Source organism: Pelecanus crispus, chromosome Z (assembly GCF_030463565.1).
Source record: "Pelecanus crispus isolate bPelCri1 chromosome Z, bPelCri1.pri, whole genome shotgun sequence".
NCBI lineage: Eukaryota > Metazoa > Chordata > Aves > Pelecaniformes > Pelecanidae > Pelecanus > Pelecanus crispus.
Genome location: NC_134676.1, coordinates 26,759,570 through 26,785,602, shown reverse-complemented (window position 1 = coordinate 26,785,602; position 26,033 = coordinate 26,759,570). Strand labels below are relative to the sequence as shown.

The 26,033-nt window shown below is 40.2% G+C and overlaps 1 protein-coding gene across 1 annotated transcript in view; it reads left to right on the top strand.

The window, feature by feature from the left end:
• Positions 1–447: 447 nt before the first annotated feature.
• JMY (junction mediating and regulatory protein, p53 cofactor) overlaps positions 448–26,033 on the top strand; it is a 61,805-nt gene continuing 36,219 nt past the window's right edge. Inside the window, exons 1-2 of the mRNA XM_075726883.1 lie at positions 448–1,347; positions 22,912–23,085. Of these exons, the coding sequence (XP_075582998.1) occupies positions 448–1,347; positions 22,912–23,085 (1,074 nt within the window). The remainder of the gene's footprint in view (positions 1,348–22,911; positions 23,086–26,033) is intronic.

The window sequence follows — 26,033 nt, the reverse complement described above, 5'->3', positions numbered from 1 at the left end:
GGGCTTGCGGAGGCGGCGGGGCGGGGCCGGCGCTGGGTTGCCGCAGCGCCACCGCCGCTTGTAAACAGATCCTGCCCCACGTGACGCGCGGAGTACCTGTGCGGGGGCACCGGGCATTGTCCGCCGCGGCGGCAAGTCGATGACCAGAGGCGGCGGTGGGACTCCTCGGCGGCGGGCTCCGAGCAGAGAGGAGGTGATTCCTCTCTGTCCTCCCTTCCCCACCCCCACCTCCCTCGCCGCGCCGGCGGGGATCCAGCGCATCCTCCCCCCTCGACGCCTTCCCCGTCCCCCCGCCGCTAAGATGGCCGATGGCGGGCGGTGAGGCGGCGCGCGGGGCTGCGGGGAGCCGTTGCCGGCCGGCGCGCGGCGGGGCAGGCGGGGGCGGCTGACGGGACGGGAGCGAGGGGGGGGGGGGGGGGGTGCGTGTGTGGGGAGCCGCGCAGCGCCATGTCCGCCTTCGCCCTGGAGGAAACGCTGGAGGCCGACTGGGTGGCCGTGAGGCCTCACGCCTTCCAGGAGCGGGAGAAGCACAAGTTCGTCTTCATCGTGGCCTGGAACGAGATCGAGGGCAAGTTCGCCATCACCTGCCACAACCGCACGGCGCAGCGCCAGCGCAGCGGCTCCCGAGAGCTCCGCCGCGGCGGCCCCGCCGGCCCCGAGGCCAGAGCCGCCCCCAAGGCCGGCAGCCCCACGGTGCGCAGGGGCCCGGCCTGGGGCACGGACTCCGGCCTGCCGCGGGGCTCCTCGCATCCCCGCGCCGAGGCGGGGCCGCGGGGCCCGGAGCGGGGCGCGGCGGCCGAGGCGCTGCCGAAGAGCCCGCTGCGCGCCAAGAGCAGCCCGGCCCGGCGGCCGCAGCGGGGCCCGGAGGCGGCAGGTGCTGCCGAAGAGATAGAAGTGCTGGAGCTGGCGAAGGAGGAGGCGGCCGCTGCGCTGTCGCCCTTGCCGCTGCAGGCAGCCGAGCCGGCCGCTCCCGACGCGGAGCCCGCGGGGGAGGAGTGCAGCTGGGCCGGCCTCTTCTCCTTCCAAGACTTGCGGGCTGTGCACCAGCAGCTGTGCTCGGTGAACTCGGAGCTGGAGCCCTACCTGCCTGCCTTCCCCGAGGAGCCCTCGGGCATGTGGACGGTGCTGTTCGGAGCCCCGGAGCTATCCGAGCAGGAGATGGATGCGCTCTGCTACAAACTGCAAGTTTACTTGGTCCACAGCTTGGACACCTGCGGCTGGAAGATCCTTTCGCAGGTACTCTTCACTGAGACTGATGACCCCGAAGAGTATTACGAGAGCCTGAGCGAGCTGCGACAGAAGGGGTACGAGGAGGTGCTGCAGCGGGCCCGCAGGCGAATCCAGGAGGTGAGGCTACCCGCATGGTCCAGATATCTCCACCTTAGTGTTACCTTTTCCTTACTCTGTGACATCTCCTTTAGTTGTTCTCTCCAGCTGCTCCCCTCTCTACCTTTGCAGAATTGATGGAACCATGGGACAAAAAAAAGTACAGGAAAACTGTCTCTCTTTTTTTTTTTTTTTTAAAAAAAAAAAAAAAGCTTTGACAATCTAAGTGAGAAAATGAGGCTTAACCTTTCCAAGGCCTCTAGGGCCAGGATTTAAGAAGGTGCAGATTTCCCTAGTCATCTAAGTGCAGCTCAGTACTTTTTTCTGTGCAATTGAACGTAGACATTTGTGAGCAAGGATCTGATGGATTTGGCAACGTCTCGCTCCCAGATTTTTGTTCTTGCATTGCTTTGCACCAGGATGTCTTGGAGGCTGAATTTTTTCTGTTTAATGGGAGCAGCAGCATGTGGTATTTATTTTGACAGTACAATTTAGGCACTGGGGGCCAAAAAATTTTAGGTTCCTACAGGCTCTGGGTGCTGAATCTGGTAAAAGTGAGATGATGTTTTCCAGTAGAGTTGGAGTAACTGCAACTTTTGTTCAGCTGGTAAGTTCTTAGAGTTGGGATTTTAAAAAGCAGGCTGTTTGGTCCTAGCGGGTATTTACTGTGTTGCCGTCGCTAGTGTCTGACAAGACTTCGATGTTTCAGGACACTCCGTTTCTCATACCATACTCTTGAGATTAAAGTAGTTGAGTAGGTACTCCTAACTTAATAGCATCAGTATGTGAGATTTTTTCACATCCTTGTGGGCTGAGGTATATAAGGATCCAAGTTTTTCCGGTGAAAAAGGAGAATTGGACATTTGTTTTTATGTTTGAGTGGCCTTGATCCAGAATGTACCAGGATCTACCTAGGTGCAACTATGTATATGAATCAGGTTATGGAATTTTTTATTTTTGCAAACACCATGTAAATTCTGTTATGATAGGTCAAGTTTGGCTGCTTCAGCTGCCCTCATATATTCCACCAATGTTGTGTGTTCAAAAATATGTGGTGGTGAATGTTTGTTCCTTGGTGGAGTATAAGTGTATCTGCTTGCTGTGTGTTTTGATGGCATAGTTTTGAGTCTTTGTAGGATTTGAGCCAAGCTTTTCCTTGGTAACTGGAGTTATGGAGTGTGAGAAAATTGTTTTATGAAATCACGATAAGGGCATCCAAGTGTAGCATTGTCAGGAACAATTTTATTTCCAAACTGTTGCGTTAGGATATATCATTGTGATTTTTCTTTTTTCTTTTCATGGCTATTTAGAGGGCCGAATTCATCCTCATTAATTTTTGTATACAACTGGTAATTAGTCTAATAGTCTTCTCCAATAGTTTTAGTCCAGAATATGTGAAAGCATATTCTCTTCCCTATTCTGTCTTTAACTGCATTGAATGCTTGGGAGCATGTGCTTAGATTCACTTAGCCTTCAGCTCAGCGGTTTTAATAAGTAGCTGAGCAAGACAAGAGAAGTTCCTGTTAAACGTGTGGAGGTTGGGAACTGGGCACCTAACTCAAAGCGTGTGGTGTTTTTGAGGAAACACTAATTCGGAATTACTGTGCAAGAACTATTTGTTTCTTGGAGAATCTCAACTTCTGTTTTGTTAGCACCAGTAGTGTTGGCAAAAAAGAAATTGGTTATCGATAGGCAATGCAAGCTTTATCCATCAAGATCTCTAAACTACAACGTCTTACGCTCTATTAATGTTGAGAACTTGGTGCAGACAAAATGGCAGAGCCTGTTTGCGTATTTGACTGCGTACAACCTTCCTTTCCCATGGTAACCAATCTAGCAGTGTACCTAAAGTCAGTACAGCTGTACTTCTGTCACTGTCAATTGCGTAAATTGATACTTCCCTAATTAAAGGTAGTTCAAGTTTAAGAAAAGAAACCAATAGAATGACCTGCTCTTTCCCCTTTGGCTCTCAGGTTTCTATTTTCCTTACCTGTTAGTGGTTTACTTGGTCCACAGGAAACGTCTGTCTTTTAAACAAATACTGATATTGTTTGTCATCGCAATTCTAAGCAAATGAAGCAATGGGTGATGGGTACTGCTTGGTATTTCTGACGTAAAGGTTTTTCATACTTTCAAGAGAACCTACTGAATTAATGTTTCATCTTTCACTTTAATTTACTTTTCCATCTGTGCTTGAAGTCTGCCTGTTGGCTGATTTGGCCTGTTAGCTAGTTGCAGGAATGTTGGATTCCTGCAATTTTAAATGATTTTACCTCTTACAAGAACTTTTGGGTCGAATGGGAAGGGTTGGAGCTGCACTGGCAACTGAAATGGTATCCAGGAGCATAATGAATCTAGAGGGTCTTCCTTAATGTAAAATTGTGCAAAAAGCAGGTTTAGAACTCCAGGACCTTGGCTTAACATTTTAAAATATGCCTTTGCAATTTATAATTATTTCATATATCTTTTTTCCTAGGACAAATTTCTTTGTGCAGTTAGGTATTACTTGAGAAATGCTTGCAGTTTCTGTTGATTATATTCTTTGGGGTGGAGAAGCAAAGTGAGCAACAAAACCTCTCATGGTTGTCGTTTCAGCACCCCCTACTTGGCCATCTGTTGCCTTCCATAAGTTCCACACAATCCAGTTTATTTTCACAGCAGTTAATAATTGTTGCTCTTTGTAATAGGCATTTTCATCTCTGTCTCAATTATAAACCTTTAATAAGCCAGAAGAATGTTGCAAGTAGAAACAGATCCAAGATGAGGAAGAAAAATAGTTGTAGAAGAACCGTATGACCTGGAATTGATTTCTCCTGCATAATTTGCAGTTTTGAAATAGCACTTTTTTTTTTTTTTTTCAAATAAAACTATTAATTCTGGAATAGCTTAGGAATTTAATTTATGTTAAAGTAAAAGCTTTTATCTAAAGGAGTAAATATTGTTCCACCTCATTTTTGAAAATGAATAAACACTTGCTTGGAGCCCTTGTTCATTATGTTTATGCCTGTTTAAAAAATTCCTCGGGTACTCAGCTAGGGGTCTGAGCTTCCAAATGGAGACATGGTACAGAATCAGTTAATGAACAGATAAAAAGATATTATTATTTCAACAGAGAGGATGACAATGAATCCTTATTTGGGATTCCAGCTTCTTGGCCAGTACTCCCAAAATCTTAAACTTTGCATCTAGAAGGCAGAAAAAGTTCTCTGTACTCTTGTTCCTGCCAGTTTCCTGTCTGTGTTCCTCCCCATATAACCTGGGAGGAGTTTTTCTAGGCTAAGTGTACATGCTTGTAAATTTTTCTGAGTATAGTAACCTCAAAGATGGTGTCATACCTCTTCGTCAATGCTGTGTTGGCACAAGGTTGAACGTAGTCACAGTTTTGCTGAGTAAAAAGTGGTGTTAGTATAAACTATGATTAAAAGCGTTTGGTGGCTTAGTCGCACCAACAAACATGTGCCATTGTATCCTTATCCTTTTACTTGCTCTTGTATAGTGAGTTGTGAGTTTGGGAAGCCTATCTTTACATTACATGCCTACTTCAGGATCTTTGAATTAATGGCACCTGTTCCTTATATCTCTTAATTGCCATGACAGTCCGAAATTTGGCTGATGATAGCATATAGGATCTTGAATGTCAGTTATAAAACTAGTCAGAGACTTGCTTTCGGTTTGTTGGTGGTCTGTAAAATCTATCAATTGCAGTATCTGCAGGCAGACTGTTAAAGACCGTTGTGCATTTCTGTTCTGTGTGTGTTCTTTTGAATTGTTTAATAGAAAAGTTCAGAAACATTTCCTAGTGATGATTACATTCTGAAGAAATTCGGAGAGTATCTTATTTTCTGTGGCTAGCCTAAGACTGCCTTGGGAATGAGGACCTACTGATATTTTTAATCTCCTTCCCCTGTATAGCGGAATATTTTACTAAGCCCCAGAGTAGCCCTCGGAACTTTCACCTTAAGTTGGTTGGCTTAATTTTCATTTGATTCAAAGGGCTAGAAAATTTAAGAAGAATTGACATAAAAATCTTTACCTGTTTTGTTACTGTGAGAAGTTGTATGAGAAGAAAATATAGGTTTTTTGACAGAAATCTGTATTGTCATTTTCTTTTCTTAAACCAGTATGTATACAATTTTTAAAAATTACTTGCACAGCTTTAGTAGGGAAGTATTTTTTGTTTTCAGTGGATGAAATACGATTGTCAAATCACAGAAATTGGTAAGTAACTTATTTGGTTATAAATTATGGAATTTCACATTTGTTACTTTCAAAGGGTGCTGTCACATAGAATCATAGAATCATTTAGGTTGGAAAAGACCTTTAAGATCATCCAGTCCAACCATTAACCTAACACTACCAAGTCCACCACTAAACCAATTAAGGGTAGAGTAATATTTTCATGTTTCCTGGCTTGGTGGCTGGATTGTTTTTTAGTGAAAGTAAAAACTAGGAATCATAAATATTTGTTTACATCAAAAAGGCTAAATAATATCCATAGGTTATTCTTTTGTTCTAGTATTTTAGAGAACATGAATATTCAGGATCATCTCAGTAACTAGGAGAATTTTATTTCCTTGCCTTTGACTATGCATTCAGCTTTAAAGTAAATATGTATACAGTAGATAGTGGGGCGCTGTACCAAAAATGCAAGTTTTCCAGTGGTAAGGCAACCTGTTTCTTTTCAATAATCTACTGCTAAGCACAGTGTGATTTGAAGAGAGATTTCAACATCAAACGTGTAAATAATGCAAAATTAAATATTATTAAACACTACAAAAAAGTATTCAGTGTTTCAGTAATACAGAATATAAATGCTAGCAGTAGTGTTTCCATCAAAACCACTGTAGTATCTTTCTATGCAAGGAGCAAAGAAAACTGGGTCCTGTGTGTTAACTGCAATAGCTAGATTTAGAAGATACATAAGGTGTCTCAGGAGAGAACACTGGTTCAGATTTAACTTTGGGAGCAGACAGGATTAAAATAAGATATACTGTGGATTTTTTTTCCTATTGACATGAATAGAGCAGCATTAAGACGAATGCTGAGCATTCTGGAAATCCAGCCTATTTTTGTTTGAAAGCTTCTTTTTACATACGCATTAGTTGTAGTGCTAACACTTGTTTCCGGTAAAACTGTTTTGATTCACTTCTAAATACTTTGTAAATAGGCTATTTAAGTACTGTACCGGTACTATAAGTTAGCACTAACCAAAATATAATATGTCAGCAGCTGTAAGGCATGCCCTGTAGAACAGGTAAGTAGACTCCCAAGTTCTTAGGAGGCACATGATAATAGTACGCTGGCTAGTACTTGTGTTGCTGTCCAACCAAGGATATTTTCTTCCTTGTCAGCCATCTTCTTTTTATTTATCTAATTTGCAGCTGGAGTCATTAGCAGTTATTTCTGGTTGTTACAAACTAGTCTTAAGTTAATAAATATTTTAAAGGCTCTGCATTTTAGGCGTTAGAAGTTCATGCCTGACTCATTCTGCAAGCATGAAATCCCATAGCAAGGGTACTGCAATACATTTTCAGATAAGCGGAATTAAATGTGGAGTGGTTCCCTCCCTTCTCCTTTTCTGCAAATAATAAAAATCTGTCACCCAGGTATTTTGTTTTCAGCACTTCAGTGAGTTTCTGAAATGTGTTCTGTATATATAAATGCATGTTACAAGTCAAACACTTGATGGTGACATCTGATACTACTGGAAGATGCAGAAATAAGGTAGAGAGGGCTATATCACTTGAGATTCTTGGACCTTACAGTAGCAAGGATAATTAAATACGCATGTCCTGGTTTTGGCTGGGATAGAGTTAATTTTCTTCCCAGTAGCAGGCATAGTGCTGTGTTTTGGATTTAGTAGGAGAAGAATGCTGATAACACGCTGATGTTTTTAGTTGTTGCTAAGTTCTGCTCATGCTAGTCAAGGACTTTCCAGCTTCCCATGCTCTGCCAGGTGCACAAGAAACTGGGAGGGGGCACAGCCAGAATAGTTGATCCAAACTGACCAAAGGGCTATTCCATACCATATGACGTCATGCTCAGTATATAAACTGGGGGGGGGGGTTGGCCAGGGAGCAGCAATTGCTGCTCGGGAGCTGTCTGGGTATTGGTCGGCAGGTGGTGAGCAGTTGCATTGTGCATCACCTGCTTTGTATATTGTTGTTGTTATTATCATTATTATATTGTTATTATTATCATTACTATTTTACTTTATTTCAATGATTAAACTGTTCTTATCTCAACCCAGGAGTGTTTCTCACTCTTACTCCTCCAATTCTCTCCCCCATCCCATCGGGGTAGGGGGAGTGAGTGAGCGGCTGCATGGTGCTTAGTTGCTGGCTGGGGCTAAACCACGACAACGCAACAGCTTAATCATATGGTGGACTCACAGTTGCTGAAAGCCTAACATGTGATTACATACCATTTTAAAATACATGCTTTAAAGTGGCTTCTAGGAATCCCATATTCAAAGGACATTAGACCATATTACCATAGTATTTGCTTCTCTCTTTAGTCTGTGTATTAAAACCTTCTAAGTCCTAAGCAAAATAACAATTTACCTTTTAACTGAAAATCTTACCTTTTATCCTTCTTCCATTTGAGATCTTCTTGAGTAAATGTTTATTTTTTTTCCTACTGCCCTTCCCTTTTATTTCTGTTTTATAGGTAGCAGCACATTGTTTCAGAGCTATATAGACTTGTGATCATAGGTTAATTAGATTTTTTTATTCAGAATGCTTAAAATAATGTACATTTCTTCAAAACAAGTACAAATGATATGTACACAAAGAGGACATTCACTTGAAAAATTAGGTCTTCCTTGACAGAACTTGTGTCTTACATGAAAAATAAGAGTACATTCTGTAGCAATACTGTTCAGCATGACCCTTAGTCAGTAAGCTTAGACTTAATTCTCAGAAAATGAAGACAGCAGCTTGCCAGTCTCATAGTTCATTTTCTTATCCAAGTACCTGGGAGGAAAAAAATGGAAATAAAATGCAGTATATCCTGTTTTTAACTGTGTGAACTGGGATTGGGGAACCATTTATGTCTTGTAGTTGGGAGAGTATTCTGCTGGTGAGATTATTTTATTTGATATTCCCCTTCAAAATTTGAATTGTTTTGTTTCTCTGGTGTAGACTTTCCTCTGTTTTTTGTATAAAGTTGTTCTAGTTGATGTGCAGTTGCAGCATTTTCATATGCCAGAATATTTTGAAGAGGTGTGTACCACCTATGTAATAAGCACTCTGTAATCCATTAGGCTCATCGGGATTAACAGCTCACTTAATTTCTTAGCTTTTAGAGGTGGTGTTGGGTTGTCTTTTCTTCATGTTTACCTTTGTCTTCTTGCATTTTTTTTTCTCAATTTTTCCAGCATTATTTTCTCTCTCTTCAATTGAATGTCCTACCTTCAAGTCGATGCCTTTTTAGTACAGTAACTTTTTTTCCCCTCCATTTCTGGCTGAGAGAGTACTACATACTACATGGACAGGTTTAGAATTTGAAAGCAGATTCTTTCTAATAATACAGTCTTTCACATTTCTTGCTGTGATATGACAAGACAGTGCTTACAGATGATCAGTGGGGTTTATGTTGTTCTTTATATATGTAAATATTGCTACCACAGAGCTGAAGAAGGCACTGAAAAGCAGAGTTTTTCAGAAATGGCTGCACCTACCATTTTTCCTCTTTGAGGAGGTGCTTTTAAGGATCCCTTTTTTTATATTAGTAGAAACATGTCCTTGCAGTCCACCAGGAAATTGCTATTATTGGCAAGAACTTCAGTCACAGTGGGACTCAGTCCAACTAAAAATACATCTGCAAAACTTTTTTATCTTTTCAAGAGACTAAAACTTAGCCATAAGGAGTATGTTAGGGAAAGAGGGAAGATAGATTAGGAGGCAAGCAAAGGAGAATGGTGATACTCTTAAGATACATATTAACTAACTCAGTGGTGTTATGTATATATATGAGCTGTTGCTCAGACTGCTATCTGCTAAATAGGGGTTGGCAGTGGAATAAGGTGGAATTGTGGGATGCTGAGCCTGTTGCTTTAGCAGTTAAGAGTATCTTCTAAATAGGCTCAATCCTCTTGCTCCTGTATTTTCTCCAGAGAAGAATCAACTATTAACTTTTGGTGATACTGTAATTCTACTGCAGGTAAGTCTATAATGCCACAAGGTATTTTTTTAGTACCATGCAAAAGCAAGAGAAGCAAATGAACATGAATTGAATTCTATAGAGGTACCTACTACTTTGCAATTTTGGGCCACTGGAGTGCTCGGGAATTGCCAGTAATATACCACTTACATTGTTTATTCTTTCTTTCCCATAAAACAAACAAAGAAAGAAACCCTAGTTAAAATAAATTAACTTTATTTTTAAAATATGCCACAAGTTATTGTTCATTTACTGTGTAGTAAAAGCTTGTAAATAAAATATTCTACTGTTGTAAACATTTTCCTCTGTTAAAAATTGAACATCCAGAAATTTTGTCCTGCTACTGGTGTTCAGCATGACAGTGGTCTGCGGAAGGGGCCTATGAGGCTAAGAGCAACTGTAGGTTTAACCATGTAGTGTATACTGATATGGATTAGAAGATTGAGAGTTTCTGAGGAAGTGAGCCAAAGTTAATATACATTGGAACAATTTATTTGAATTACTCATACATCTTGCATAGTACTAACATCACTATAACCGTTCAGAACAAAGATCTTGGGTAGTTCACTGAAAATCCCTTCTTTACGTGCGGTGTGGTTTAATAGCAAACATGCAAGAATGTGTTACGAATGGTGAAAAAAGAATTTTTCTGCCCTTACAGGGAGTGATAGTATGATTTCACAAGCAATCTGGTGGTGCTACTTGCTAGAATACAGGTTAGTCTTTAAGAATAATTGTTGAAGCCCTTGCATAACTTGAAACAGGATTATAAAAACAAAGAAAATAGTCCAAATTTGCTGGGCAGGAGATTGGATGATCTCATAGTGTCTTCCAGTCATAAGCTGTATAAATTAATAAGGGAAATGTGTTTTTGTTTTAATTAGTTGTTGAAACTTGCCCAGTTTCCATTTACTGAAGAATTTGGGCCTGAAATATAAACCATACCATTATTAGTTTGTCTGAAAACTTCATGAAGAATTTTAACACACAGTGGTAGATGTTAACTTGAAACATCTCCACAAATGTCTCCTTGTTTACTAGGTCTTGCTTGTCAACTGTATCCAGTATTATTATTAGTAACCTTATTAGAGGCTCATTTGTGCAGTTTAGATTTTACTTTTGGATTAACTCTTCTGGTCATAGGCAGAAAGGTGTTTCAATGTGAAGAGAGCTTCCCTGGCAAGCTAGTTTTTGAAAATCATCATCTGGAACCATTCAGAGTAGATGTAAATAGAATGCTAATGGTGTATCTGCCTATCACTCCACTCACCAGCTGCAAACATTTTGGCAGAGGTTGTTTTCAGTTAAAAACCTTTTACTGGTAAGACCCCATCTCTGGGTCTCCTTTCTATCTATTCTTTTCTGTTTGAGGTATTTATATAGTAAAAGTTATCAAATGTATGGGGTGGGGTTTAGGGGTTTTTTTTGTTACATATGGGGCAGATAGATGTTACCCATTCAGAAAAATCTGAATGCTTAGTGGACTTTTTTTGGCAATGAGTGGCTCCTGGAAAGGTGTTATAAAACACTTCCAGGCATTCAGCAAGCTTTTTTGTTTTTTTCTGAAGGTAAATTGAGTACCTCTGCTTTCTTAAATGGTATTGGAAATGGAAATTTGTGTTTGTTTTATGCTGCTGTTATAGTACTTTCCAAAATGCATTTGTAGACAAATGTTTATATGACCTTCTTTTAGAAAAAATGCTATGCTGTTAGTGTGAGGGAACTGGATTTTTTCTTCCTTTGAAAAATGTTGTTTAAATAATCAATTAGCCTTTGTTTGTGATGACTTGCAGATAATTTCTGTGGGTCATCTAAAATTAGTAGTAGCACAACCTTTCACATAACAGCATTGCATCATTACTTGTTTTGAGCTACTTTAGGAAGAGGGTATTGTAAAAGGTTTTTCAATAACTTAGAATCATAGATTATTATGTTACAAGGAACCTCTCTGGGTTTTCTAGTTGAACCCCATGCTTAAAATAAGACTAATTTTGATTAGGGCTTTTTTTTAAAAAAAAAAGCAACAAAACAAAACTTTAAATAACACTGTGTGCTTTATATCTGTTTTAAAGAAATTAAAAAAAAAAAAAAAAGAAAAAAACAAATGTATTAATTCAGTTGTGAAACTGTTGAGGCAGAAAATCTGTAGATCAGTTTTAGAAGTTTCTGAAACAAATAGCACTGTGTTTTCAGAGCCCAAATTCTTCAGCCTTCAGTAATGTGATATTTGTTTATAATCATCAGCTGTCAGAATTTTAAGTGGTACCATTTTGTCACTTCAGAGTAGTATAATTCAGCAAAAAATCCGTATGTGAGAAGAGTTTAAAAAAATCCCAAAGTACTTGCAATATTGGAGCTGTTCTGGAAGAGCTGAATTAATAGGAAAACGGTATGCATTATTTCAACTGTGTTTTATCATGCTGCTTTATCACACATGGGTTTTATTTCTCCATAACATCTGAACTGTGTAACCTTTTCCCTTTATTTCTCCATGAGAGCAGGAACAAAACCAACCCAAACGGCTAACACCACAGAATACAAGTCTGTGTTCATCTGATACCAGTATAAATAGCTTTTGTCTGAAATGTTGTGCTGTTGTGAAAGTGATTTAATAGCTTTTTAGTTACATGATATTTGCTGTTGGAGTAAGAAGAAAAGTAGCGTGCATGATATGGGATTTCAGGAGTTTCTTGATATCTTATTTAGCCTTTTGTTAGTATTAGTGGGCTGTAAATGTGTTCTTTCTATGGGCTTTTTTGGATGTTGTATTGAACTTTTAAATAAAAAACCCCATTATTTTAGCTTAGAAACTTTAAAAATTGCACTTAGTCATGCGTAATGCTGTTTCCTTCTTAGACCTGCCTTTCCATGGTTTCACCATTGTATTAAGGTGTGCTGTAAAGGTTGAAACAGTGTTGAGCTATACAAGCCTCGAGAAATCACGCAGAGGGCCATTTGAGTTAACTGTCAGCTGTTGCCCAGTGTTTAAAGGTAGTTCATCAGCCACATTTTTGAAGGGAGCTGAAGAACTGGATCATCAGCTTGCTAGTGCTGAAAGGGGAAGATCCTGTCGCTTTCTGTCCTCCCCTCTTCAGCTTTGTGTTCCTTCCTGTTGTGCTTCTCTGTCCTTGCGGTGTGCTGATTCAGCTCAGTAAATTAATCCAAGAGAAACTACAGAAATAGCTTTCTGCCAGATGCTCACTTAGTTTGTCGAAAGGTCTGAGAAATACCAAAGCCAGTGCAATGGAGGAAGAGGGTGCCTGAGAGCAGAAAGAACAAGGAACTGGGGTGGAATTGGAAGAAGAGAGGGAAGCGGGGATGAAAAGTGGGATCTCCTTTCAATAGGAGCAAGCCGTTAGCTCAGCTCAGCTTTAAAAAGTAAATTTACCCGTACCAGTGCTTTGAATCTGGTATTGTCACAATGCTTTACCCACTTTGAATTAGACTTTTAAAAGTCTAACATTAGATTTATCAGACATTTGAGAATATCTGCTATGATGCCAAATGCATTGCAGAACTGGTAAGAATACTAATTCAGTGCTGCTAATATTGATTCCCATGAGCTGACTTAAGAATGAAATTGATTATGCCTCTTAAATTTTTTTTCTTCCCATCAAATTTTCACCTTTGTTTTCATAGAAGAACATTTGCTCTTTAGTGGAGTGCGTAGTTGGATGGGCCTGTGTCCTGACATTGTAAACCTTACACAAAGAAGGGGTTTAAGAGTAGCATTGTAATACCTGCTAAGTAAATGTATTCATTGCATGCACGTATTAGTTTATTTAGACAGTTGTCAGTTCTGAGGCTCTTGAATATATTTTCCTGACTAATAGCATAGCTCAGAAGCACAGAAGAAGAGGGTCTGTGGACCGAAAGTTAATGTATTTTATGGCACAGCACGAGCACTTATGTAATGTATGTTCTCAGTCTTCTGGCTTTGCGGTTTTTTTTCAGTCAGACTCCTGCAGAAAAAAATTACTTAGAACTCATTAGGACATGGGTAAAATAAGCTCTTGGCCAAGCCTTCGGGGTGAGGTGTTGCCTAGATGTCTTTTTGTTCAGAGTTACCATGTTCCGACTGATCAGTCATTCATTAGTGACTTTATCTTTTAGTTATTTTGCCCCTTTCCAAAGGGAAGAAGTCCCAGAGTGCCATAATAACTTTGAAATACAGTAAACAGATTTATTTTATTCATCAAATTACATTACAATGTAAATAGTTATTTCTTTGTTACAGCAGAAAAAAGCCAAGCACTCCTATGCAATTAGCTCTTGTTCGCTATAATTTCTGTAGCTTATTTGTGGCTGTGCTATTCTAAGTAATATGCTAAATTCAGACAAGTACCTAGTTTTTATAGGCACTCATTTGGCATGATAGCGTAACTCAGGAGTGGCACAGCCACATCACACAGTAAGGTAAGGTGATCAGACAAGTACCGTCTTAAAATAAAAGCAACTTTTAACATGATGTTACATGTATGCTTGTCTTGTTTACAGAAAAGGAGGTACATAGTTTTAAATTGTTAACATCTCCCTCTTGAGCTTTCAGAAGAGATCTGGTGTGCCATACATTGTTGTCAGAGTTGGCAGCTTTAAGCCTGAGCCTTGTGATACTCCAACAAGTTATATATATACACATACAGTTCTGAGATTTCTATTTAGAATTTCGGGTGGGAGGAGAGAAGTTGCATTGTTCAGTAATGATGCATACATGGAAATAATGTTTTGGCTCACTTTCAATTTTGGCTCACTACTTCAGTTTTTCTTACACAGTTCAGTTCTCTACGGACTTGTATTACAGGTAGTGTATTGAAATGAGGTGCATTTTGGTAGGCAGTGTAAATGAATTGAGAAAAGTAATTGTTGCTGCCCTAGGAGCTGTTAACCTAAGTCTAAACGAAGATAACTGATATGAGTGAAAAGAGGCCAGGCAATCTGCAGTGTGCTGGTCTTAGCCTTCTGGCCACCAGGTACCCACCAAGCTGCTCTATCACTCCCCCTCCTCAGCTGAACAGGGGTGAGAAAATATAACAAAAGGCTCGTGGGTCGAGGTAAGGATAGGACATCACTCAGCAGTTACCGTCACGGGCAAAACAGACTCAACTTGGGGGAATTAATTCAGTGTATTGCCAATCAGATCAGAGTAGGATAGAGAAATAAAACTAAATCTTAAAAATGCCTTCCCCTCACCCCTCCCTTCTTCTGGGGCTCAACTTCACTCCCAATTTCTCTACCTCCTTCCCCCAAGCAGCGCAGGGGGATAGGGAATGGGGGTTGCAGTCAGTCTATAACATGTTGTCTCTGCCGCTCCGTCCTCGTCCCTGCTTGAGTGTGGAGTCCCACCCACAGGAGACAGACCTCTATGAACTTCTCCAATGTCGGTCCTTCCCACAGGCTGCAGTCCTTCACAAACTGCTCCAGCATGGGTCCCTTCCATGGGGTGCAGTCCTTCAGGAGCAGACTGCTCCAGCCTGGGTCCCCAATGGGGTCACAAGTCCTGCCAGCAAACCTGCTCCAGCGTGGGCTCCTCTCTCTCCATGGGTCCACAGGTCCTGCCAGGAGCCTGCTCCAGCGCAGGCTTCCCACGGGGTCACAGCCTCCTTCAGGCACATCCCCCTGCTCCGGCGTGGGCTCCTCTCCATGGGGTCCACAGGTCCTGCCAGGAGCCTGCTCCAGCGCAGGCTCCCCATGGGGTCACAGCCTCCTTCGGGCACATCCCCCTGCTCCAGCGTGGGGTCCTCCCCGGGCTGCAGGTGGATATCTGCTCCACTGTGGGCCTCCATGGGCTGCAGGGGCACAGCCTGCCTCACCATGGTCTGCACCCCAGGCTGCAGGGGAACGTCTGCTCCAGTGCCTGGAGCACCTCCTCCCCCTCCTTCTTCACTGACCTTGGTGTCTTCAGACTTGTTCCTCTCACATATTCTTACTCCACTCTCCCAGCTGCTGTTGTGCAGCAGTTTTATTCCCCTTCTTAAATGCGTTATCCCAGAGGTGCTACCACCGTTGCTGATGGGCTCGGCCTTGGCCATCAGTGAGTCTGTCTAGGAGCTGGCTGGCATTGGCTCTGTCGGACATAGGGGAAGCTTCTGGCATCTTCTCACTGAAGCCACCCCTGTAGACCCCTGCTACCAAAACCTTGCCATGCAAACCCAATACATCTGCACACATGTACCGAGATACCCAGGCTCTCTGAATGCAGGTAAAAGACTGTTTTAGACAGGATTTAAGGAGGAATAATGTGGCTCGCTTGATAGGAGCAGCTCTTCAGAGGCCTAGAAGATACATCTTATTAAAGTGTTCCTTTCTATTTTGTTTTAAACAGCCTGTGTTTTACCTCCCAGTAACTTTTTTGGGTTTTGTTTTGTGTGCATGTATGTTTGCTGTTTGTCTCTTAGAATAACTGCAAACTTTGAACTTGTTTGTTATGTGTATTTTATGTGTGCATTTGGTTTGTTTGTTTTAATTAATCTGTAATTAATTTAATTAATCTTCTGTAAACAGCCCTTCAGTAAATCTCCCCAAAATCCAGACAATAACCTTTGCAGTGCATCAGCATGCACTTCCAATTCCCTATCTTCAGAAGCCTGGTTGAAACAATTGGACTTTTTTGTCCACTCAGTAGGTGGATGATTGCTTTATGTCCTAATTATAAACTCTGTGGTTTCCAAATAAGTTTAATATGGAACTCACTTGTTTGTATCCTCTTTTAAGAGGTTAGACATATGTAGTGCTGGTTCCAGCACTTCTCATGCTGGGCGGTATTATCTTATTTGTTTATGCTATCCAAACTCTGTATCCATCTTTTACATTCTCTTAAATGATTTCTCCCCTGACAGTAAAATATATTTTAGATCTGTATGAGAGAGTCGGGCTTTGGTCCGTTACTGGGGTATTCAGCTGCTACAATAATGCATATGGTCTTTTTATACTACAAAGGTAAGGATTGTTGATGGCAGTGCAGTCATGCAAATGGAGAGCTAAATGTCATGGCAAGGTTTGATTTTTTTTTTTTTTTTTTTGACCACAACAGGTGACATTTAAATACAGGATCATGCGTGTAAGAGAAGAGAAAAGCAGTTTGCCTGTAGTACAGAATTCATGTAGTTGAGAGTCCTGCTCATTACCAGGACATGTGGGAGTGTGTTTGCTTTTAACAAGAATTTTGTTTGTTTGTTTAAAGATAGCTTAAAAAGAGAGAGAATAGAAACAATTTTAAGCATGTTCTGATACAAGAAATTGCAGTGTTAAGTTCAGTTGCTAAAATTTTGCATCCAAATGTGTGTACTCTGGAGCTTTACTTCTTTGGAACACATTGTCTGGAGCTCATTGCAGACTTTTGCACCAGGAGGATTTGGTATTTTACTCTTAGGACTTGTGTTCAGTGGAAAGGGTGGAGTACTGCAGATAGTCTATCTGCAGTACTGTACTTCTCTCTGAAAATGACTTCCTTAGTTTTACCTGTGATCTTAAATATGCTGCTTCAAATAAAAATCTTTAGAATTCATCCTGGAAATGGCAAGTAATACTGTCAGGCTTCCGAGAATCTAAATTCATAGGAAAGTACGGTATTCTGTAATTACTATTATTCCAAAAATATGAAGAAGCTTAGGAAGAGACTGAAAAATATCTTTATGGCCTGTTTTAGCTAAAAATAGGCATGTGTCATATTGCAGCGTTTTTACAAAGTATGCAAAATAAAATAGGAATAACAGGGAAAGTTTTGGGAATAATAGCAAAGGAAATGTAAGACTCAACTCTCTGCTGATTAAATCAAGCTTTGGATTACACTCCCAACTGAGGTCAACCCGCACATAATTGCACTGTCCGCTATAATGCTATTAAAGCTTTATGGACAAAATAATTTTACAAAAAATACTGAAGACAGAAATAATCTTTGTTATATAGTTCAAATATATGTGCTGTTAAATTGAAAAAAATGTGTTTCCTGCTGGTTAGAGTCTATCTGCATAATAGTTGCCTAAAATATATGGATTCATTTAGTTGTGAACAATGTAACATCTGTGAAACATGATTCTTAAAATAAATGCAGTATTCAATGGGTATAGTCGGGCCTGTACTAGTCAGGCCTGTGCAGGATATTACTCTACCCTCCTCCACCCACTTCTTTAAATAATTAAAAAATTGTGAAAGTAAAAAATTCACACTGAGACTGTTGAAGTAAATGAACAGTAACACTGAATGTCTGCTGAGAATTAATCATGAATGGGACATAAAACATGCCACAAAAGTTGTTTATGTATTTTATGCTAGCACCTTGAAAACTGCATGGTTTTAAGGGACTAGGTTGGTTTAGGCATTTGGCCAGCTTAACCAGTGTCTGCATCTTACTAAAAGGTTTTAGCTGAATTTTTATGTTTCTAATATAGTGTATCGTCTAGGTACTACCTGTGTGAAGATTGAAACATACACACTTAAACTACCTGTGAGTCTGTGGAGGGCCTGGTTTGCCTTATGGCATTATTAATTCACTGTATTCTGTGCTAGACCCAGCGTTATTGTTACCCAATAGTCTGAATACTGTCTGGATGGCAGCCAGCTGAAAAAATGCTTCAGCTGACTTTGATCCAGAACAGGAACGCTTCCATCAGACCGCTTTGTAGAGTGAGGTGGGAGAGGTCCTGTACGCAGCCAGCTTAGCACTATCTGTCTCCTGTGTCAGTGCCCCTTTAGGACTGGTGGCAATAAAGCAGCCTTGGCTCTTCATCAGGCTTACAGGGCTCTGTCTGGAAGCAGCATCAAAGCTACCAGTCTTCTGTTCATACCATACCGTATTGATGAAAGCTTGGTGACCGGTAATCACATCAGTTCCAGAAAGTGCAAGAAAATAGTCTGACCCTTCTGTATTCTTGTAAACTGTATATAAAATCATGTAGGTTGGAAAAGACCCTTAAGATCATCGAGTCTGACTGTTAGCCTGGCACTGCCAAGTCCACCACTGAACCTTGTCCCTAAGCACCACATCTACACATCTTTCAAATACCTCCAGGGATGGTGACTCAACCACTTCACTGGGCAGCCTGTTCCAATGTTTGACAACCCTTTCAGTGAAGAAATTTTTCCTAGTATCCAATCTAAACCTGCCCTGGCACAACTTGAGGCCATTTCCTCTTGTCCTATTGCTTGTTACTTGGGAGAAGAGACTAATACCTACCTCACTACAACCTCCTTTCAGGTGGTTGTAAAGAGTGGTAAGGTCTGCCCTGAGCCTTCTTTTCTGCAGGCTGAACAACCCCAGTTCCCTCAGCCACTCCTCACAGGACTTGTGCTCCAGACCCTTCACCAGCTTTGTTGCCCTTCTTTGGTCATGCTGCAGCACCTCAATGTCCTTCTTGTATTGAGGGGCCCAAAACTGGACACAGCATTCCAGGTGTGGCCTCACCAGCGCCGAGTACAGGGGGACAATCACCTCCCTGCTCCTGCTGGCCACACCATTCCTGATACAAGCCAGGATGCTGTTGGCCACCTGGGCACATACTGTAACTATAATTTCAGATGCATGCCATAATTTCTCCGTGTTGGTTTTCTTTTTCAAAACTTTTTTTTTTCCCCACACTTCTTCCGTTTCTTCTTTCTCTCATGTAATTTTTAACCCAAGTGAAATTTGAGGCAGCAATTTTATGGTGATCTGACAGGACAAAATAATTTCACTGTGCTTTTGAGCTGGTTTACAGTCTTGGTATAAGAGGTTAATGTTCGGAAGTTTTTCCCCAAAATGCTGTCTGAATAAGCCTGGAGAAGATCATGTTAATAGTTGGGTAGGTGTAATGAGTCTGCATGTAACCACTGCTCACAGATTGGCAGCCTGCCTACCTGTTTTGAAGAATATCCCTATCCAATAGCTCTTTGGTCTTTGCTCCAAACCAAATAAGGTGACACTCTTTGGTTTCCAAATCAGTTTTCATGTTTTGTTATGTCTTTTCTGGCACTGTAGTTTAAATGAAATTTCATGACCATTTTCATTCAGAAAGGTCTTCATTAGGCGCAGGAAATGGACTCTGTGTGCATCACTGCCTTAGGAAGGAAGAATGGCTGCTCACCTTGTGTTAATAACTTAAGAATATATATATTCTGTATGAATAACCTGCCCTCACTTGTATTTTTTTATTGGGGGTTTGGTATTTCTGAAGGAGTTGAGGATTAGGTTTAGGATTGGGGTAACCCCAGCAGCAGACGAAATAGAACTGGACATGGACAATACCTTGAAATGATGCTCATTTACTTATCTGCTGCATGTGCAGGAATGCAGTGATAATTCATTACTTTATCTGTACTGTTTCCAGTGATGGACATGATTTTCACTGAACAACCAACTAATTATAAGTAGATATTTGCTTTTAGTGTCCTTAAGATGTCTTTGTACTGTACTGATGGTCATAAAATTGAAATGGTCTTTAATTTCCTGGCACTTCCACTCCAACTTTTGCAAAGTTGTGACTGTCTTCCAGAATATCAGAACTATTAAATAGGCCTTAAGAATGGTCTGTAAAGAAAAAAAAAAAAACAAACAAACCTCCATTGTATGTTCTGTTTCTGGAGTGAGATTACTTAAGATTCTCCTTCCAATGTTGGTAAGTTTTCTCTAATTTTTGTAATTTTTTAGTTGCCCTGTAGGGTTTGTATCCTAGTAGAATAGTAGGGTTTCACGATGAAACAAATGTGGAAATTTGTTTATGTCCTGGTTTCGGCTGGAATAGTGTTAATTTTCTTCCTAGTAGCAGGCATAGTGCTGTGTTTTGGATTTAGTAGGAGAATAATGCTGATAACATGCTGATGTTTTAGTTGTTGCTAAGTAGTGCTTATGCTAGTCAAGGACTTTCCAGCTTCCCATGCTCTGCCAGGTGCACAAGAAACTGGGAGGGGGCACAGCCAGAATAGTTGATCCAAACTGACCAAAGGGCTATTCCATACCATATGACGTCATGCTCAGTATATAAACTGGGGGGGGAGGGGGTTGGCCGAGGGGGCAGCAATTGCTGCTCGGGAACTGTCTGGGTATCGGTTGGCGGGTGGTGAGCAGTTGCATTGTGCATCACTTGCTTTGTATATTATTATTATATTGTTATTATTATCATTACTATTTTACTTTATTTCAATGATTAAACTGTTCTTATCTCAACCCAGGAGTGTTTCTCACTCTTACTCCTCCAATTCTCTCCCCCATCCCATCGGGGTAGAGGGGAGTGAGTGAGCGGCTGCGTGGTGCTTAGTTGCTGGCTGGAGCTAAGCCACGACAATTTAATAAGATACTAATATTCTAAGCAACTAAAAGGAAATTAACATTACAGTGTGCTGTAGAGCTGCTGCTAATAATAGAGACCCTTCTTGCAATGGGTAGCTTGGGAAGAAAGGTTTGTTTTTTCAGTACCTTGACAGAGGGGTAATTACAGCTTCGGGACTGCAAGAGGGTTTTCTGATTGCGCCCGGGGGAAGTAGGGGAAGGCTTGAGTATGACTACTCTGTTTTTAGGCAGTAGCAACAAGCAGGAGGAGCTGAGGAAGAAGGTGGTTTTATAGACTAGATGGTTAAAACAGCTAGCGGGCTGCAATAATGCATGAAATCCATAGGTACTTCGGACTCAAACCCAAGAGCATCTTGGGATGACTTCTGTCCCTCTAACTGCAGGTTAGGTTATGTGTGTTTAACCCTGAAAGTTCATAAAATGTCAGTTTTACAGACTGCAAGCCACAAACCACTACCCAGTACTCTCAGTGAGAACTCAAATGCCACAAAATATTACGTGCTGCTGGAAAAGAGTAGAAGGGCGTAGCAAATGACCTTGCAATAGGAGCAATTTCCTAGGTGTAATTTTTTAGGTAATACAGCAAATTGCCGAATGCTGCTGAGGAGTGTCGCATCTGTTCTAGACCATCTCTCCCAGACCTTTCATCTCTGCTAAGCCCTGCTGAGGGAAAGCTCTTCCTGGCTTGTCATCTGACCATCATTTTAATGCTGAACATGAAAATAAAGCTACTGCAAGCCTCTCTGCATTCTGCTCTGCATCCTCTCTCTAATCTTTAGTGCTTAAAGGAAGCCCAGGTGGGGTTAGGGGGGGTCTTCAGATGCAAACTTTACATTGTGAGGAAAGAGCAAATTTTGCTTATCCAGTCGGGTAACTGAAACACAGCATAGTAATATAAATGTAATGGGACAAACTGAATAGATAGTGTGGTAATCAAGAATTCTCCTGACTGTCCTGGGGTATAAATGAACCGGACACCAAAGGACTGTTGACCAAAGCTTCAATTTCTAATCTGCAGTTCCCTCTATTTTGCCTTCCAGTTATAATACTTGATGGAGTTGAGTGTACTGAGAGTATTCATGTAGGCTTGGCATCCAACTTGAATGAACAGATAGAAGATGCAATATGCCTATTCCATAGTGTTCCTAATCTATGTTAAGTTTAAATAAACCTGGACTGTGAACATATGCTTTTGATATGGTAATACAAAGGGCAAGAGACTTTGCCTTTGAAAATTACATAAGAGGGGAATTAATTTCAGATAATCTTGTCTTTGTACATACATCAAGTACTCCACATGTCTGTATGAGATTAGTTTTTGTTAAACAGTTGAACATTTTTTTAGGAATGATAAAAGATTTCCAGCAGCATGTGAGGTCTGCCCAGGCAAATGACCAAAATAGGTGCAAAACAAGCATATAAATTACAAGTATACCTTGTAGCAAATTTGTACAAACAGATGAATTTTCAGCTTCATGAGAACTAAAGGAAGGAGCGGACAGACTTTGATGTTGTGTTTTCTTATATGAATTAAAACATAAATTATTTTAAGTATTTTTTAAAAGCTTATAATACTTAGATAATTTCCTTTTAAAAAAAATCTAATGGAAACTTCGTGCATTTGAAATTTCATGCCTAAACTGCCTAGGCTAAAATCATAAACTGGAAGGCAAAATAATGAGAAATGCAGATCACTGTTTTGTATAGATTCTTGTCTGTGTCTGGAGCTGCACTGATATAATGGGGCTGTGTTGGTCCAAAGTATAGACAGGCAAAAATCCGTCCAAACACCAAGAAACCTAGAAAGATCAAAATGTGACTTCTCCTCTTTTGACTCCTTTTGCATCACTCTTTCCCCCCCAACACCCGAAAGTGGGAAATGTGTGAAGTACATATCTGATTACTGTGTTACAGATTCTTACACTGTTGCTTTTTGTGCTGTCTTTGTGCTTGTATTCACTACCTTCCAGAGATTTTTTGAAAGCAAAAATCAATAGGAGTGTTGCACATTTTGAGGTTATCAGATATGTTCTCGTACTTGACTGGCTAAATCTAAGATGTGGATGGGGATTAAGATTGATTTGTTTGTTTGTTTATCTGAGTGATGTTTTTGTGGGAGAGGGAAGATAACATGTTCACTGGAATTGGCGCTTTTTCTACAGCTTCTGGAAAAACATAAGAACACAGAAAGCATGGTAGAGCTGCTTGAACTGTATCAAATGGAAGATGAAGCCTACAGTAGTCTTGCAGAAGCTACCACGGAGCTCTACCAGTACTTACTACAGCCATTCCGAGATATGAGGGAACTTGCGATGCTTAGAAGACAGCAGATAAAGGTATGGTAAAGGTAACTGAACTTCTTATTAATGGGGGAATCATGCTTTTTAGTTACTATTTACTGTTAATTACTTTTATTATGCAGTATATGCAGTGATGGTTTCTCCACTAGAGGTTGACCCTATTTTACTGGTTCGTCCACATGGAGGAGTGCTTTTGAAGAGTGAGGATGTCTCTGGCATATGTAGCTAACCATCACTTGTTTAACTTACTGTGTTTGACTATTCAAACTAATTGCTGAATTTAATAGGTGAAACTTAAAGTTTTGTGATTACTGGGAATACTGATTAATATAGAAAGAGACATATGTACAGTACCTATGCTATTGTTAATTCTTTTAAAACATTATACAGGAAGTTACTTTTAATTCTAGTTTTCTGCGATAATCTGATAAACCATGAGAAGTCAGTAGCTTCTTATGTAATGTTGTGAAACACTTAAATGTGGAAGCATATTAGAAGTATATAATTTGCTTTAACACTTTAACAGTATCTTTTCCTAAAAGCCAAAAAAGTATAGCCCACTGAAGAATACTACATTTCAGTAAAACTGTTTTATAATGCATATGTTTTATTGAAAAATAATTCTGATTTTAAATACTTAACCAAAAATAACAAATGTCATCTTTATTGCATCTTGGAAGTACTTTTGATAAAATCCTTAGCTCCTATGCAGATTACTAAGACTGTAGCCTTCTGATTCTTCTAATACATGTGTTGTAACATAGAAGCTAAAATGGGTTTGTTTCATTTAACCTGTATTGCAAATGTTGATTTATCTCAGCTTGGCACCTTGCTCAGTTAGCCAACATTGCTTTTACTGGTTTCAATTTAAAAATACAGTGTTTTTCTCTGGTTTTGATTATAGAATGAGGGATGAAGGTAAGAGGATTTATGATTCCAAAACTAGTTTCAGTTTGAGCTATTGCTGTGTCCATAAAGTAATTTTTCAGAAAGTTAGCAATCTGAATCTAACTCAGTGAGGTAATGTGATGATATTTGAACTAAAAGCGGGGTTTTTTCCACTGAATGATAAATGTTGCTGTGTAGAGAATTGGGATGAATATTTTTTTCAGATGTATCATACTGTTGAAGGTTATGAACACTACGTTTAATAAGCCTTCTTCAAAGCATGATGAAATAGTTCCCATTTTATTTGAATTTGTAGCAGAGGAAAAGATTTTATTTTGTTGTTCTTTTGTCAAACAAGAAAAGATAAATACATTGAGTAGGGAATATGAATTGAGAGTTGTGTTTTGGTGGGGTTTTTAAAATTTATTTATTTATTTTTAACCTCAATGATCTCTTGAATTCCGGTTTTAAAATACCTAATTGTCTATTTTTTGTATTTGTATTTGTAAATTGTATATTTATAACCTTGGTAAAGGTGCTGGTTTTGGCTGGGATAGAGTTAATTTTCTTCATAGTAGCTATATGATTTGGATTTGTGCTGAAAATAGTGTTGATAACACAGGGATGGTTTAGTTACTGCTAAGCAGTGCTTACACAGAGTCAAGGCCTTTTCTGCTTCTCACACCACCCCACCAGTGAGTAGGCTGGGGGTGCACAAGAAGCTGGGAGGGGACACAGCCAGGACAGCTGACCCCAACTGACCAAAGGGATATTCCACACCATATGACGTCATGCTCAGCAATAAAAGCTGGGGGACACGTTCGGAGTGATGGCGTTCATCTTCCCAAGTAACCATTACACGTGATGGAGCCCTGCTTTCCTGGAGGTGGCTGAACACCTGCCTGGCAATGAGGAGTGAATGAATTCCTTGTTTTGCTTTGCTTGCGTGCACAGCTTTTGCTTTACCTATTGAACTGTCTTTATCTCAACCCACGAGTTTTGTCACTTTTACTCCTCCAATTCTCTTCCCCCATCCCACCGCGGGGGAGTGAGCGAGCAGCTGTGTGGTGCTTAGTTACTGGCTGGGGTTAAACCACGACAGTAAACTTCAGAGGTGTGTTCTGTGGTTGATTATTTTAGTTGTACATAGTTGCATCTAATGTACATTAAGTTCTCTTCCTAACTTGGCAATTTTTGAGTTATAAAACTCGGTCATCTGTATTATGTGGTAGAGAAAGATGCCATCTCTTGTTTTTCATTTCATTGTTTGAGAGAAAGCAGTACTTGTATCTATGATGACAAAATATATATTATGCTGGGTAGCTAGGGTAGAAGAATTGCTTTATAAATAGAACTTGAGTACAAAATGGTTTGTGTTAACTTGCTGGATATGTTTTTCTGGCAGGCCTAATAATGGAGCAGAAATCCTTAGGTTTCTATAAACCATTATGGCTGGGGTTAGCTCTATTTTCATGCATAACAGAATTATTTCTGATGCTTCAGTGAAAGGGGAGCTGTGAACATACAATACTGTTTACATATGAAGAGTGACAAGGAGAAAGATAAAGTTTGGATGTAGGGCAGGGTAAAGAAGGAATAACCTGCAGAATGTGTTACTAAGATGAAAAAATAAGTTACAAGGATAATTAAGATTGAATACAAATATCAGTGCTTAGTCAAGGTTGCATATGCCTTCCGTAATTATTTAACATTTTTAGACCTTTTCTCTATTAGGTATCTGTTTTTGATTTGTGGGGAAGTTATTTTAGTTTGTTTTTTAAGAATTTGGGGGTTTTAATGAGTATTTTAATAAGTTTCATTTTGTCAATTTTCAGAATGAGTTTATGAGGAAATTAATTGCTTTGCCTATAATCTTTGAGAAGAGTGTATAGTGTCTTCTCCTTTTGGAACAACACATAAAAATTGGAAGATATATCATGGGTGTTAAATTAACTGCTGTTGCTGTGACACTTTTAGCAAGAGACAAGCCTACAGCCGGGAAGGGAGAAACAAGCACAAAATTCTGTCCACTCAGCAGAGGCTTATTAGAGCAGGACAGCTATATTCTCTGCAGATTCCTTTTTTTTTGGGGGGGA